The sequence below is a fragment of the Staurois parvus genome, unplaced genomic scaffold (genome assembly GCF_062004578.1).
Source record: "Staurois parvus isolate SC_StPar_1 unplaced genomic scaffold, SC_StPar_1.0 ptg000140l, whole genome shotgun sequence".
Taxonomy (NCBI): Eukaryota; Metazoa; Chordata; class Amphibia; order Anura; family Ranidae; genus Staurois; species Staurois parvus.
In genome coordinates this window covers 2464883-2478469 of record NW_028317936.1, presented here as the reverse complement: position 1 = coordinate 2478469, position 13587 = coordinate 2464883, and the positions used below count along the sequence as shown (strand labels likewise).

Below are 13587 nucleotides of genomic sequence, written 5' to 3'. Positions count from 1 at the left end.
AGCAGAGTGTGGCGATGGAGACAGCAGCAATGGGAGGCCGTACAGGGACCATGACAGACTCTGGACTTGGCAGCAGCATGAGGAGGCGGTATATAGGGGCCCATGGCAGATTAGGGGCCTGGCAGCAGCTATGTGAGGCCCGTTATCTTGCAGCACCCTATGTCAAAAAATTTTACACACCAGCAGTGTGAAGAGACCTGAAAGTGGCACATGGCAGCAGAGTGTGGCGATGGAGACAGCAGCAATGGGAGGCCGTACAGGGACCCATGAGAGACTCTGGACCTGGCAGCAGCAGGAGGAGGTGGTATATAGGGGCCCATGGCAGATTAGGGGCCTGGCAGCAGCTATGTGAGGCCCGTAATCTGCCTGCACCCTATGTCAAAAAATTTAACACACCAGCAGTGTGAAGAGACCTGAAAGTGGCACATGGCAGCAGAGTGTGGCGATGGAGACAGCAGCAATGGGAGGCCGTACAGGGACCATGACAGACTCTGGACTTGGCAGCAGCATGAGGAGGCGGTATATAGGGGCCCATGGCAGATTAGGGGCCTGGCAGCAGCTATGTGAGGCCCGTAATCTGCCTGCACCCTATGTCAAAAAATTTAACACACCAGCAGTGTGAAGAGACCTGAAAGTGGCACATGGCAGCAGAGTGTGGCGATGGAGACAGCAGCAATGGGAGGCCGTACAGGGACCCATGAGAGACTCTGGACCTGGCAGCAGCAGGAGGAGGCGGTATATAGGGGCCCATGGCAGATTAGGGGCCTGGCAGCAGCTATGTGAGGCCCGTAATCTGCCTGCACCCTATGTCAAAAAATTTAACACACCAGCAGTGTGAAGAGACCTGAAAGTGGCACATGGCAGCAGAGTGTGGCGATGGAGACAGCAGCAATGGGAGGCCGTACAGGGACCATGACAGACTCTGGACTTGGCAGCAGCATGAGGAGGCGGTATATAGGGGCCCATGGCAGATTAGGGGCCTGGCAGCAGCTATGTGAGGCCCGTTATCTTGCAGCACCCTATGTCAAAAAATTTTACACACCAGCAGTGTGAAGAGACCTGAAAGTGGCACATGGCAGCAGAGTGTGGCGATGGAGACAGCAGCAATGGGAGGCCGTACAGGGACCCATGAGAGACTCTGGACCTGGCAGCAGCAGGAGGAGGTGGTATATAGGGGCCCATGGCAGATTAGGGGCCTGGCAGCAGCTATGTGAGGCCCGTAATCTGCCTGCACCCTATGTCAAAAAATTTAACACACCAGCAGTGTGAAGAGACCTGAAAGTGGCACATGGCAGCAGAGTGTGGCGATGGAGACAGCAGCAATGGGAGGCCGTACAGGGACCCATGAGAGACTCTGGACCTGGCAGCAGCAGGAGGAGGTGGTATATAGGGGCCCATGGCAGATTAGGGGCCTGGCAGCAGCTATGTGAGGCCCGTAATCTGCCTGCACCCTATGTCAAAAAATTTAACACACCAGCAGTGTGAAGAGACCTGAAAGTGGCACATGGCAGCAGAGTGTGGCGATGGAGACAGCAGCAATGGGAGGCCGTACAGGGACCATGACAGACTCTGGACTTGGCAGCAGCATGAGGAGGCGGTATATAGGGGCCCATGGCAGATTAGGGGCCTGGCAGCAGCTATGTGAGGCCCGTTATCTTGCAGCACCCTATGTCAAAAAATTTAACACACCAGCAGTGTGAAGAGACCTGAAAGTGGCACATGGCAGCAGAGTGTGGCGATGGAGACAGCAGCAATGGGAGGCCGTACAGGGACCCATGAGAGACTCTAGACTTGGCAGCAGCATGAGGAGGCGGTATATAGGGGCCCATGGCAGATTAGGGGCCTGGCAGCAGCTATGTGAGGCCCGTAATCTGCCTGCACCCTATGTCAAAAAATTTAACACACCAGCAGTGTGAAGAGACCTGAAAGTGGCACATGGCAGCAGAGTGTGGCGATGGAGACAGCAGCAATGGGAGGCCGTACAGGGACCCATGAGAGACTCTGGACCTGGCAGCAGCAGGAGGAGGCGGTATATAGGGGCCTATGGCAGATTAGGGGCCTGGCAGCAGCTATAGGAGGCCCGTAATCTGCCAGCACCCTATGTCAAAAAATTCAACACACCAGCAGTGTGAGGAGACCTGAAAGTGGCACATGTTTGAGGCATGATTCATGGCGGATTTAGTCAGTTGTGTCAGGAACTGGTGGTTTGAAATCCAGACTAATCCACGCCTGATTCATTTTCACAAACGTGAGTCTCTCCACACTTTGGGTGGACAGTCGTGTCCTCCGCGGAGTTACAATACCTCCTGCCGCACTAAACACGCGCTCCGATGCCACGCTACTGGCCGGGCATGACAGCCTTTCAAGGGCAAATTCAGCTAGTTGGGGCCAAAGGTCAAGTTTCGTTGCCCAGTAGTCAAGGGGATTGTCTACCTCGGTTGGCAGGGTGCTGTCCAAGTAGGCCCAAGCCTGTTGTTTGAGCTCCTGCTCCAGGTCCACCTGATGCTGCTGCTGCTGCTGCGGCTGGTTAGTAGTTTCCTCACTGCGCTGGTGAAGAAAGCTACTCATCATCGACTGCAGACTGAGGCAGCCGCTGCTGGTGGAGCTGCCACTGCTCCTACCACCCCACCCCTCCCCTGCTGCCATGCCAGCGGAACGCGAGCGCACAGGGCCCACAGTGTCTGAGGATGGACGTTGGCGCACAAAGGCAGAGACCAACTGACTACATAGGTGGTTTTTATAGTACGTAATTTTGGCCTCCCTCTCAGCAGGTGTGAAAAAGGCCACCATTTTGGACCGGTAGCGAGGGTCCAACAAGGTGGACAGCCAAAAGTCATCCCTCTGTCTGATGGTTATTATTCGGCTGTCGCTACGCAAGCAACCGAGCATGCTATGGGCCATTTGTGCCAAGGAATGCGAGGGACTCCCTGCCTCCATCTCCACAGCATACTGCCACGGTGCGTCTGGGTCCTCTGTCTCCTCCTCCTCCTCCTCTACCAGATGCTCCTGCTCCTCCACTCCTGTCCGCTGAGTGGAAAAACCACCCATTTCACTCAATAATTCCTGAGCACAAATGTCCTCCTCTACCTCCTCCTCTTCTTCCTGTCCTGCCCCCACAGGGGTCATGTGGCGTTGAGATCTGTGCGCCACGTCTACCGCACCCTGACCAGCCATTGTTAACAGCATTTGTTCCAGGACGTGCAACAGAGGAATGACGTCGTTCATCCCATAGTCCTGCCGACTCACGAATAGCGTGGCCTCCTCAAAGGGCCTGAGCAAGCGGCAGGTGTCACGCATGAGCTGCCAATGGCTGACATCTAAGTTACACAGGGGAGTACCTTTATCCGCTTGTAACATCAGGAAATCGGTGATGGCCTTTTCGCTGCTCGTAAAGGCGGTCTAACATGTGTAGGGTTGAATTCCACCTTGTTGCAACGTCGCAGATCAGGCGATGCTGTGGAATTCCGTTCTGCCGCTGCAGCTCAATGAGGGTGTTCTTTGCGGTGTAGGAATGGCTGAAATGCATGCACAGTTTACGTGACATTTTAAGGATGTCTTGCAGTGGGATGGTGGATTTTAGGAACCGCTTGACAACCAGATTGAACACGTGAGCCATGCATGGCGCATGGCACAACCTTCCTTGACGCAGAGCAGACACCATGTTCTTTCCGTTGTCAGTCAACATGGTTCCGATTTTTAGTTTGCGCGGAGACAGCCATCTGTCGATTTCTCTGTTCATTACACTCAGCAGTTCCTCCCCTGTGTGACTACGTTCGCCAAGGCATACCAGGTGCAGCACAGCGTGACACCGTTGCGCCCTGCACATGTGATATGCCGGTCGGGTAATGGGACTTGGCACGGGGGTGGCGGCTGAGGACACGGCGGAAAAAGAGGTGGTAGAGGCGGACATGCTTGCTGGACCAAGGACGTGCAAACGTGGAGGCAAAAGCGTCGTGACCTGTCCAAGTTGCTGGTGCGGCTGTGCCGGCACCACGTTCACCCAGTGGGCCGTAAATGACATGTACTGTCCCTGACCGTAGTTACAGCTCCACACGTCGGCGCTGCCGTGCACTTTGGCAGAGACCGACATGCTCAAAGACTGGCCCACCATCTCTTCTACATGTGAATGCAGGGCTGGCACTGCCTTTTGGGCAAAGAAATGACGGCTTGGCACTCTCCACCGCGGCGCGGCACAAGCCATCATTTCTCGGAAAGGTGCTGAGTCCACCAGTTGGAAAGGGAGGGACTGCAGCACCAGCAACTTGGACAGGAGGACGTTCAGCTTTTGCACCGTCGGGTGCGTGCTCGCAAACTGTTGTCTCTTGGATACGGATTCCAAGAAAGACTGTTGACGGAATCCGAGAAGAGGAGTAGCAGGAGAAGGAGCATCTGAACGAGCGGAAGATGCCAATGAGCGACAACTCCCCTCAGCAGAGGTGTTGGAGCCTTGACTGGCTGATAGAGGGCGATTGACGACGTCGGGTGACGGAGCAAGTAACGGAGCGGGTGATGGAGCGGGGGCTGGGGCAGGCAGAACCGCCGTATGTTTATCACGGTTTTCCCAGGCCACCGAATGGTGACGCTGCATATGCTGACGCAACGCTGTAGTCCCAACATGGGCCCCCTGGCCACGCTTGCATTTCTGGCCACATAGTCGACATACGGCTACGTTTACTTCCTCGGGCGGCTTGAGGAAAAATTGCCACACCACCGAGTAGGAAACTTTGCCCCCGCTACTCTTCACTGGCTGACTGCTACTTCCTCCGTGCGCACCGGCACCACTACTGGCCGTGGTGGTAGGCTGCAGTGGAGCTGGTGCTCTACTCCGTGGACGTTTGGCTCCACTGACACTGATGCGACCCTGCTGCTGTCTCCTGGGCAACCCACCGACTGTTTTGCTCGCTGCCAAGCTGCCACCCTCTTCTCCTGATGATGCGGAAGAAATTGCCTGATGACGACGAGGCTGCCAAGTGCGATCAACCTCCTCATCATCAAGTAGGGTCTCCGCCTCACTACTAGCCCCCTCGGCTGCGTCTGGGTCAGGAGACAGACCTGTCTCTAGACCGGCTACCGAGCCACTCTCCTCGCCAGTACTTGTTCGCTTGGCTGCTGAAAAGGCCGATGTCTCCCCCCGTTCCTGACCGCCCTCTGTTAGCTCTTCCTCACTGTACAGTGGGGCTGAGCCCACAGCATGCGATACTTCGCTTGGTGAGGGAACAGCAAAGGACAGGGGCAGGTAGAGGACACGTGATTTCAGTGGGCTTGGTCCCGGGCCATGCCAACTAACGGTTGTGTCTGACGTACCCACCGACCGTTGGCTGTAGGTGTCAGAGGTGACCTGGGAAGAGGAAGACGACCGAGCCAACCAATCAATGACGGCAGGGTTGTCGGTGGAGACACGACCGCTGGATGACACCGGGAGCACTGGCCTCTGGCTGCGAATACTGCTGCCTCGACCCCTTCCTCTGCTGCCACGTCTGCTCGCTCCTAAAACATTGCCTCCTCTGCCACTCCTCTGCATGTTGTCTGACATACTATTTAATTCAACGATTAGGTGTCCCTGAGTAACAATTCTCTGGCACTCAGTAACAATTCTGTCTGTCCCTGAGTATGAATTCTGTGGCCCTGAGTAACAATTGTGTGTCTGTGCAAGTAACAATTCTGTGTCTGTGCAAGTAACAATTTTGTGTCTGTGAGAGTAACAATTCTCTGGCACTCAGTAACAATTCTGTCTGTCCCTGAGTAACAATTCTCTGGCACTCAGTAACAATTCTGTCTGTCCCTGAGTAACAATTCTGTCTGTCCCTGAGTATGAATTCTGTGGCCCTGAGTAAGAATTCTCTGGCACTCAGTAACAATTCTGTCTGTCCCTGAGTATGAATTCTGTGGCCCTGAGTAACAATTGTGTGTCTGTGCAAGTAACAATTCTGTGTCTGTGCAAGTAACAATTTTGTGTCTGTGAGAGTAACAATTCTCTGGCACTCAGTAACAATTCTGTCTGTCCCTGAGTAACAATTCTCTGGCACTCAGTAACAATTCTGTCTGTCCCTGAGTATGAATTCTGTGGCCCTGAGTAACAATTCTGTCTCTGTGCGAGTAACAATTCTGTGTCTGTGCAAGTAACAATTTTGTGTCTGTGAGAGTAACAATTCTCTGGCACTCAGTAACAATTCTGTCTGTCCCTGAGTAACAATTCTCTGGCACTCAGTAACAATTCTGTCTGTCCCTGAGTAACAATTCTCTGGCACTCAGTAACAATTCTGTCTGTCCCTGAGTAACAATTCTCTGGCACTCAGTAACAATTGTGTGTCTGTGCAAGTAACAATTCTGTGTCTGTGCAAGTAACAATTTTGTGTCTGTGAGAGTAACAATTCTCTGGCACTCAGTAACAATTCTGTCTGTCCCTGAGTAACAATTCTCTGGCACTCAGTAACAATTCTGTCTGTCCCTGAGTATGAATTCTGTGGCCCTGAGTAACAATTCTGTCTCTGTGCGAGTAACAATTCTGTGTCTGTGCAAGTAACAATTTTGTGTCTGTGAGAGTAACAATTCTCTGGCACTCAGTAACAATTCTGTCTGTCCCTGAGTAACAATTCTCTGGCACTCAGTAACAATTCTGTCTGTCCCTGAGTAACAATTCTCTGGCACTCAGTAACAATTCTGTCTGTCCCTGAGTAACAATTCTCTGGCACTCAGTAACAATTGTGTGTCTGTGCAAGTAACAATTCTGTGTCTGTGCAAGTAACAATTTTGTGTCTGTGAGAGTAACAATTCTCTGGCACTCAGTAACAATTCTGTCTGTCCCTGAGTAACAATTCTCTGGCACTCAGTAACAATTCTGTCTGTCCCTGAGTATGAATTCTGTGGCCCTGAGTAACAATTCTGTCTCTGTGCGAGTAACAATTCTGTGTCTGTGCAAGTAACAATTTTGTGTCTGTGAGAGTAACAATTCTCTGGCACTCAGTAACAATTCTGTCTGTCCCTGAGTAACAATTCTATGGCACTCAGTAACAATTCTGTCTTCCCTGAGTAACAATTCTCTGGCACTCAGTAACAATTCTGTCTGTCCCTGAGTATGAATTCTGTGGCCCTGAGTAACAATTCTGTCTCTGTGCGAGTAACAATTCTGTGTCTGTGCAAGTAACAATTTTGTGTCTGTGAGAGTAACAATTCTCTGGCACTCAGTAACAATTCTGTCTGTCCCTGAGTAACAATTCTCTGGCACTCAGTAACAATTCTGTCTGTCCCTGAGTAACAATTCTCTGGCACTCAGTAACAATTGTGTGTCTGTGCAAGTAACAATTCTGTGTCTGTGCAAGTAACAATTTTGTGTCTGTGAGAGTAACAATTCTCTGGCACTCAGTAACAATTCTGTCTGTCCCTGAGTAACAATTCTCTGGCACTCAGTAACAATTCTGTCTGTCCCTGAGTATGAATTCTGTGGCCCTGAGTAACAATTCTGTCTCTGTGCGAGTAACAATTCTGTGTCTGTGCAAGTAACAATTTTGTGTCTGTGAGAGTAACAATTCTCTGGCACTCAGTAACAATTCTGTCTGTCCCTGAGTAACAATTCTCTGGCACTCAGTAACAATTCTGTCTGTCCCTGAGTAACAATTCTCTGGCACTCAGTAACAATTCTGTCTGTCCCTGAGTAACAATTCTCTGGCACTCAGTAACAATTGTGTGTCTGTGCAAGTAACAATTCTGTGTCTGTGCAAGTAACAATTTTGTGTCTGTGAGAGTAACAATTCTCTGGCACTCAGTAACAATTCTGTCTGTCCCTGAGTAACAATTCTCTGGCACTCAGTAACAATTCTGTCTGTCCCTGAGTATGAATTCTGTGGCCCTGAGTAACAATTCTGTCTCTGTGCGAGTAACAATTCTGTGTCTGTGCAAGTAACAATTTTGTGTCTGTGAGAGTAACAATTCTCTGGCACTCAGTAACAATTCTGTCTGTCCCTGAGTAACAATTCTATGGCACTCAGTAACAATTCTGTCTTCCCTGAGTAACAATTCTCTGGCACTCAGTAACAATTCTGTCTGTCCCTGAGTATGAATTCTGTGGCCCTGAGTAACAATTCTGTCTCTGTGCGAGTAACAATTCTGTGTCTGTGCAAGTAACAATTTTGTGTCTGTGAGAGTAACAATTCTCTGGCACTCAGTAACAATTCTGTCTGTCCCTGAGTAACAATTCTCTGGCACTCAGTAACAATTCTGTCTGTCCCTGAGTATGAATTCTGTGGCCCTGAGTAACAATTGTGTGTCTGTGCAAGTAACAATTCTGTGTCTGTGCAAGTAACAATTTTGTGTCTGTGAGAGTAACAATTCTCTGGCACTCAGTAACAATTCTGTCTGTCCCTGAGTAACAATTCTCTGGCACTCAGTAACAATTCTGTCTGTCCCTGAGTAACAATTCTGTCTGTCCCTGAGTATGAATTCTGTGGCCCTGAGTAAGAATTCTCTGGCACTCAGTAACAATTCTGTCTGTCCCTGAGTATGAATTCTGTGGCCCTGAGTAACAATTGTGTGTCTGTGCAAGTAACAATTCTGTGTCTGTGCAAGTAACAATTTTGTGTCTGTGAGAGTAACAATTCTCTGGCACTCAGTAACAATTCTGTCTGTCCCTGAGTAACAATTCTCTGGCACTCAGTAACAATTCTGTCTGTCCCTGAGTAACAATTCTCTGGCACTCAGTAACAATTCTGTCTGTCCCTGAGTAACAATTCTGTCTGTCCCTGAGAATGAATTCTGTGGCCCTGAGTAAGAATTCTCTGGCACTCAGTAACAATTCTGTCTGTCCCTGAGTAACAATTCTCTGGCACTCAGTAACAATTCTGTCTGTCCCTGAGTAAAAATTCTGTGGCCCTAATAACGTTTCTGTGGCCCTAAGTAACAATTCTCTGGCACTGAGTAACAATTCTGTCTGTCCCTGAGTATGAATTCTGTGGCCCTAACTAGCGTTTCTTTGTCCCTAAATAACGATTCTGTGGCCCTCATTAACAAGTCTGTGTCCCTGAGTAATGGTTCTCTGTCCCTAAGTAACTTCTCTCTGTCCCCAATTCTCGTTTCTGTGGCCCTAACTCTGTCCCTGTCCCTAGTACAGAGCGGTCTGCCTCTGTTCAATGACTGCAGGCAAATGAAGATTTCCAAAATGGCCGCTATATATACCTCGACCATTACACAGTGCTGGCTGGCTGGCTGCTGATTGGCTGATGCGATCACATGTCGTTGAGGAATGCATTATGGGGCAGCGCGCCTTGTCTGCGCGCCTTCCCCGACATCCCCGCTCCGTCGCCGCACATGTCAGCCGCCATTTTCGGAAAAATTTCGATTCGCGCGTCCGAATTAGGCTGTTTTTCGGATTCGGCACGAATCGAAATTTTTCCGAAATTCGACTCGAATTCCACTTCGGATACTTCGATTCGCTCATCTCTATTCATAATGCATCGGGCCAGCTACTCAGCATGGGACCTAAGCTAGTGGAGAATACTAGAATAGCTGTTTCTACTTCAGTGTTTTCCAGATTCCAAAGGCATCAGCCAGGTATGGTATATACATAGTTACCTTGATCCAAGATGGACCAAGGTACCTATGTAAACTATACCATGCTTAGAATTTCTCTTTAATGACCTATTATTTGAAACAATGTATGTACACTATATTGCCAAAAGTATTGGGCCGCCTGCCTTTCCACGCACATGACCTTTAATGGCCTCCCAGTCTTAGCCCGTAGGGTTCAATATGGAGTTGGCCCCGCCCTTTGCAGCTATAACAGCTTCAAATCTTCTGGGAAGGCTGTCCATAAGGTTTAGGAGGGTGTCTATGGGAAGGTTTGACCATTCTTCTAGAAGCACATTTGTCAGGTCAGGCACTGATGTCGGAGGAGGAGGCCTGGCTCGGAGTCTCCGCTCTAATTCATCCCAAAGGTGTTCTATGGGGTTGAGGTCAGGACTCCTGTGCAGGTCAGTCAAGTTCCTCCACCCCAAACTGGTTCCTCCATGTCTTTATGGACCTTGCTTTGTGCACTGATGCGCAGTCATTTTGGAACAGGAAGGGGCCATCCCCAAACTTTTCCCATAAAGTTGGGAGCATGAAATTGTCCAAAATGTCATGGTATGCTGACACCTTAAGATTTCCCTTCACTGGAACTAAGGGGCCAAGCCCAACCCCTGAAAAAAAAACCCACACCATAATCCCCCCTCCACCAAACTTTACACTTGGCACAATGCAGTCAGGCAAGTGCCGTTCTCCTGGAAACCGCCAAACCCAGACATGACCATTGGATTGCCAGACAAAGAAACGTGATTGGTCACTCCAGAGAACATGTCTCCACTGCTCTAGAGTTCAGTGGTAGCGTGCTTTACACCGCGGCATCCGATGCTTTGCACTGCACTTGGTGATGTAAGGTTTGGATGCAGCTGCTCGGCCATGGAAACCCATTCCATGAAGCTCTCTACACACTGTTGTTGTGCTCATCTGAAGGCCACACCAGGTTTGGAGATCTTTAGCTACTGACTCTGCAGACAGTTGGTGACTTCTGCGCACTGTGCGCTTCAGCATACGCTAACTCATTTTACGTGGCCTACCACTTGATGGCTGAGTTGCTGTTGTTCCCAGTTGCTTCCACTTTGCTATAATCCCACTAACAGTTGAGCGTGGAATATTTAGTAGCCAGGAAATGTCACAGATGGACTTATTGCACAGGTGACAAGCTATCACGGGAACACGCTTGGAGTCACTGAGCTCCTGAAAGCGACCCATTCTTTCACCAATGTCTGTAGAAGCAGTCTGTATGCTTAGGGGCTTGATTGTATACACCTGTGGCCATGGAGGGGATTAAAACATCTGAATCCAATGATTTGGAGGGCTGGCCCAATATTTTGGCAATATAGTGTAACTCTTGTCCCTATCACTTCATCATCGATTAATCTTGCTTTGGTCTTCTTACAGGGAGTCAACTGGTTCCATTGGAAGGGTCACGAATACTCCATTCAGTTTGCAGAAATGAAGGTCAGACCCGTGAGCTTCCGAAATCTTGAAGGAAGACGGAAGAGAGCATAAAGACTAACATAACACTTTGACAACAACATGCAAGAAGAGGTGCAAAGACTGACTGTGGTGGCGAACTACAACAGCCAGCCCACACCCCACTATCACATAACTCAACCCTTAAAAAAAAACAAAAACAAAAGTGTCTTATGGAAATACCACAATGTCTTAAGTATGCCATCGCTTAAGGGAGCTACCAATAATTTTTTGGCCCCAACAGCACCAAAGACTTTTGATGCAGCTAAGTTGTGCTTACGGAATCCTCCACTTGTGAGGCAGGCAAGAAGAATGGGCGCGAACATTGGCCGGAACCATGAAAAAAATATGAAGTGTACAGTAGTAGTTTTAGATATTGTCATATTTTTAAACTAAAGCTATTGTGTAATATTTTTGTCTTAAGAATGTTTTATTTGGTGGGTTGGGTGGCTTTTATATAAAATAAAATAAACACGTTACAATATATTACGTATCGATATCAAATCTATTTCTGGAAGGGTTGACATGAATTGCATTGGAAATATTTCATACTAGACCAACCTTTCTCAAACCTTGTACCCCAGGGGAGCCTTTTGAAATTATTTTCAGGTCTCCGGGAACTCATGGCAAGATTAGTCCATGGGGGGGGGGGGGGGGTCATTGAGAAAATGCCCCTTACATTGTTGGTGATAAGTGGCAAGAATGCCCATCTTACAGAGGTGGCCAGATTGACACCCTTGTAGTCATGCTGCTGGCTTGGACAAGTGGTGTAGGACCTGGAACTATGTAGACACCATCAGATAGGAGGTCAGTTATCCACAGCCCAAGGAACCCCCTTACAGGGGTGGCCTGAATGACACACTTGCAACCTTGAAGGTGGCTCTGCCAAGTGGCATTGGACCTGAAACTACGCAGATACCATCAGATATGAGGTCAGTTATCTACAGCTCAAGGAACCCCCTTAGAGTGGTGGCCTGAACAACACCCTTGCAGCTATGTAGGTGGCTCTGCTAAGTGGTATTGGACCTGGAACTATGTAGGCACCGTCAAATGGGAGGTCAGTTATCCACAGCCCAAGGAACTCCCTTACAGGGGTGGCCTGAATGACAGCCTTGCAACCTTGAAGGTGGCTCTGCAAGTGGCATTGGACCTGGAACTATGCAGACATCATCAGATGGGAGGTCAGTTATCCACAGCTTACACGTGGCCTGAATGACACCCTTGCAATTATGTAGGTGGCTCTGCTAAGTGGTGTTGGACCTGGAACTATGTAGGCACCGTCAGATGGGAGGTCAGTAATCCACAGCCCAAGGAACCCCCTTACAGGGGTGGCCTGAGTAACATCCTTGCAACCTTGAAGGTGGCTCTGCCAAGTGGCATTAGACCTGAAACTATGCAGACACCATCAGATGGGAGGTCAGTTATCCACAGCTTACAGGTGGCCTGAATGACACCTTTGCAATTATGTAGGTGGCTCTGCTAAGTGGTGTTGGACCTGGAACTATGTAGGCACCGTCAGATGGGAGGTCAGTTATCCACAGCCCAAGGAACCCCCTTACAGGGGTGGACTGAGTGTCACCCTTGCAACCTTGAAGGTGGCTCTGCCAAGTGACATTGGACCTGGAACTATGCAAACACCATCAGATGGGAGGTCAGTTATCCACAGCTTACAGGAGGCCTGAATAACACCCTTGCAGTTATGTAGGTGGCTCTGCTAAGTGGTGTTGGACCTGGAACCACGCAGATACCATCAGATATGAGGTCAGTTATCCACAGCGCAAGGAACCCCCTTACAGGGGTGGCCTGAATGACACCCTTGCAACCTTGAAGGTGGCTCTGCCAAGGGGCATTGGACCTGAAACTATGCAGACACCATCAGATGGGAGGTCAGTTATCCACAGCTTACAGGTGGCCTGAATGACTGACTCCCTTGCAGTTATGTAGGTGGCTCTGCTAAGTGGTATTGGACCTGGAACTATGCAGACACCATCAGATAGGAGGTCAGTTATCCACAGCTCAAAGAACCCCCTAACAGGGGTGGCCTGAATGACACCCTTGCAACCTTGAAGGTGGTTCTGCCAAGTGGCATTGGACCTGAAACTACTCAGATACCACCAGATATGAGGTCAGTTATCCACAGCTCAAGGAACCCCCTTAGAGTGGCGGCCTGAACAACACCCTTGCAACCTTGAAGGTGGCTCTGCAAAGTGGAATTAGACCTGAAACTAGTCAGGTACCATCAGATGTGAGGTCAGTTTTCCACAGCTCAAGGAACCCCCTTACAGGGGTGGCCTGAACGACACCCTTGCAGTTATGTAGGTGGCTCTGCTAAGTGGTATTCGACCTGGAAGTATGCAGACACCATCAGATGGGAGATCAGTTATCCACAGATAAAGGAACCCTGTTACATTGGTGGTCTTCATGACACCCTTGCAGTCATAGAGGTGGCAATGGACCTGGAACTATGCAAGCACCATCAGATGGGAGGTCACATCAAGACCACAGCTCAAGGGACCCCTTTCCCCTCCCCTGGAGGAACCCTAGGGTTCCAGGTAAACCTAG

General features: G+C 49.7%; 1 protein-coding gene across 5 annotated transcripts in view; it reads left to right on the top strand.

Moving 5' to 3' along the window:
- TNC (tenascin C) overlaps positions 1-11511 on the top strand; it is a 253590-nt gene extending 242079 nt beyond the window's left edge. For all 5 annotated transcript variants that reach the window (XM_089673551.1, XM_089673552.1, XM_089673553.1 and 2 more), the window contains one exon: positions 10951-11511. In XM_089673551.1, the coding sequence (XP_089529677.1) occupies positions 10951-11061 (111 nt within the window). In that variant the 3' untranslated portion in view covers positions 11062-11511. The remainder of the gene's footprint in view (positions 1-10950) is intronic.
- Positions 11512-13587: the final 2076 nt, after the last annotated feature.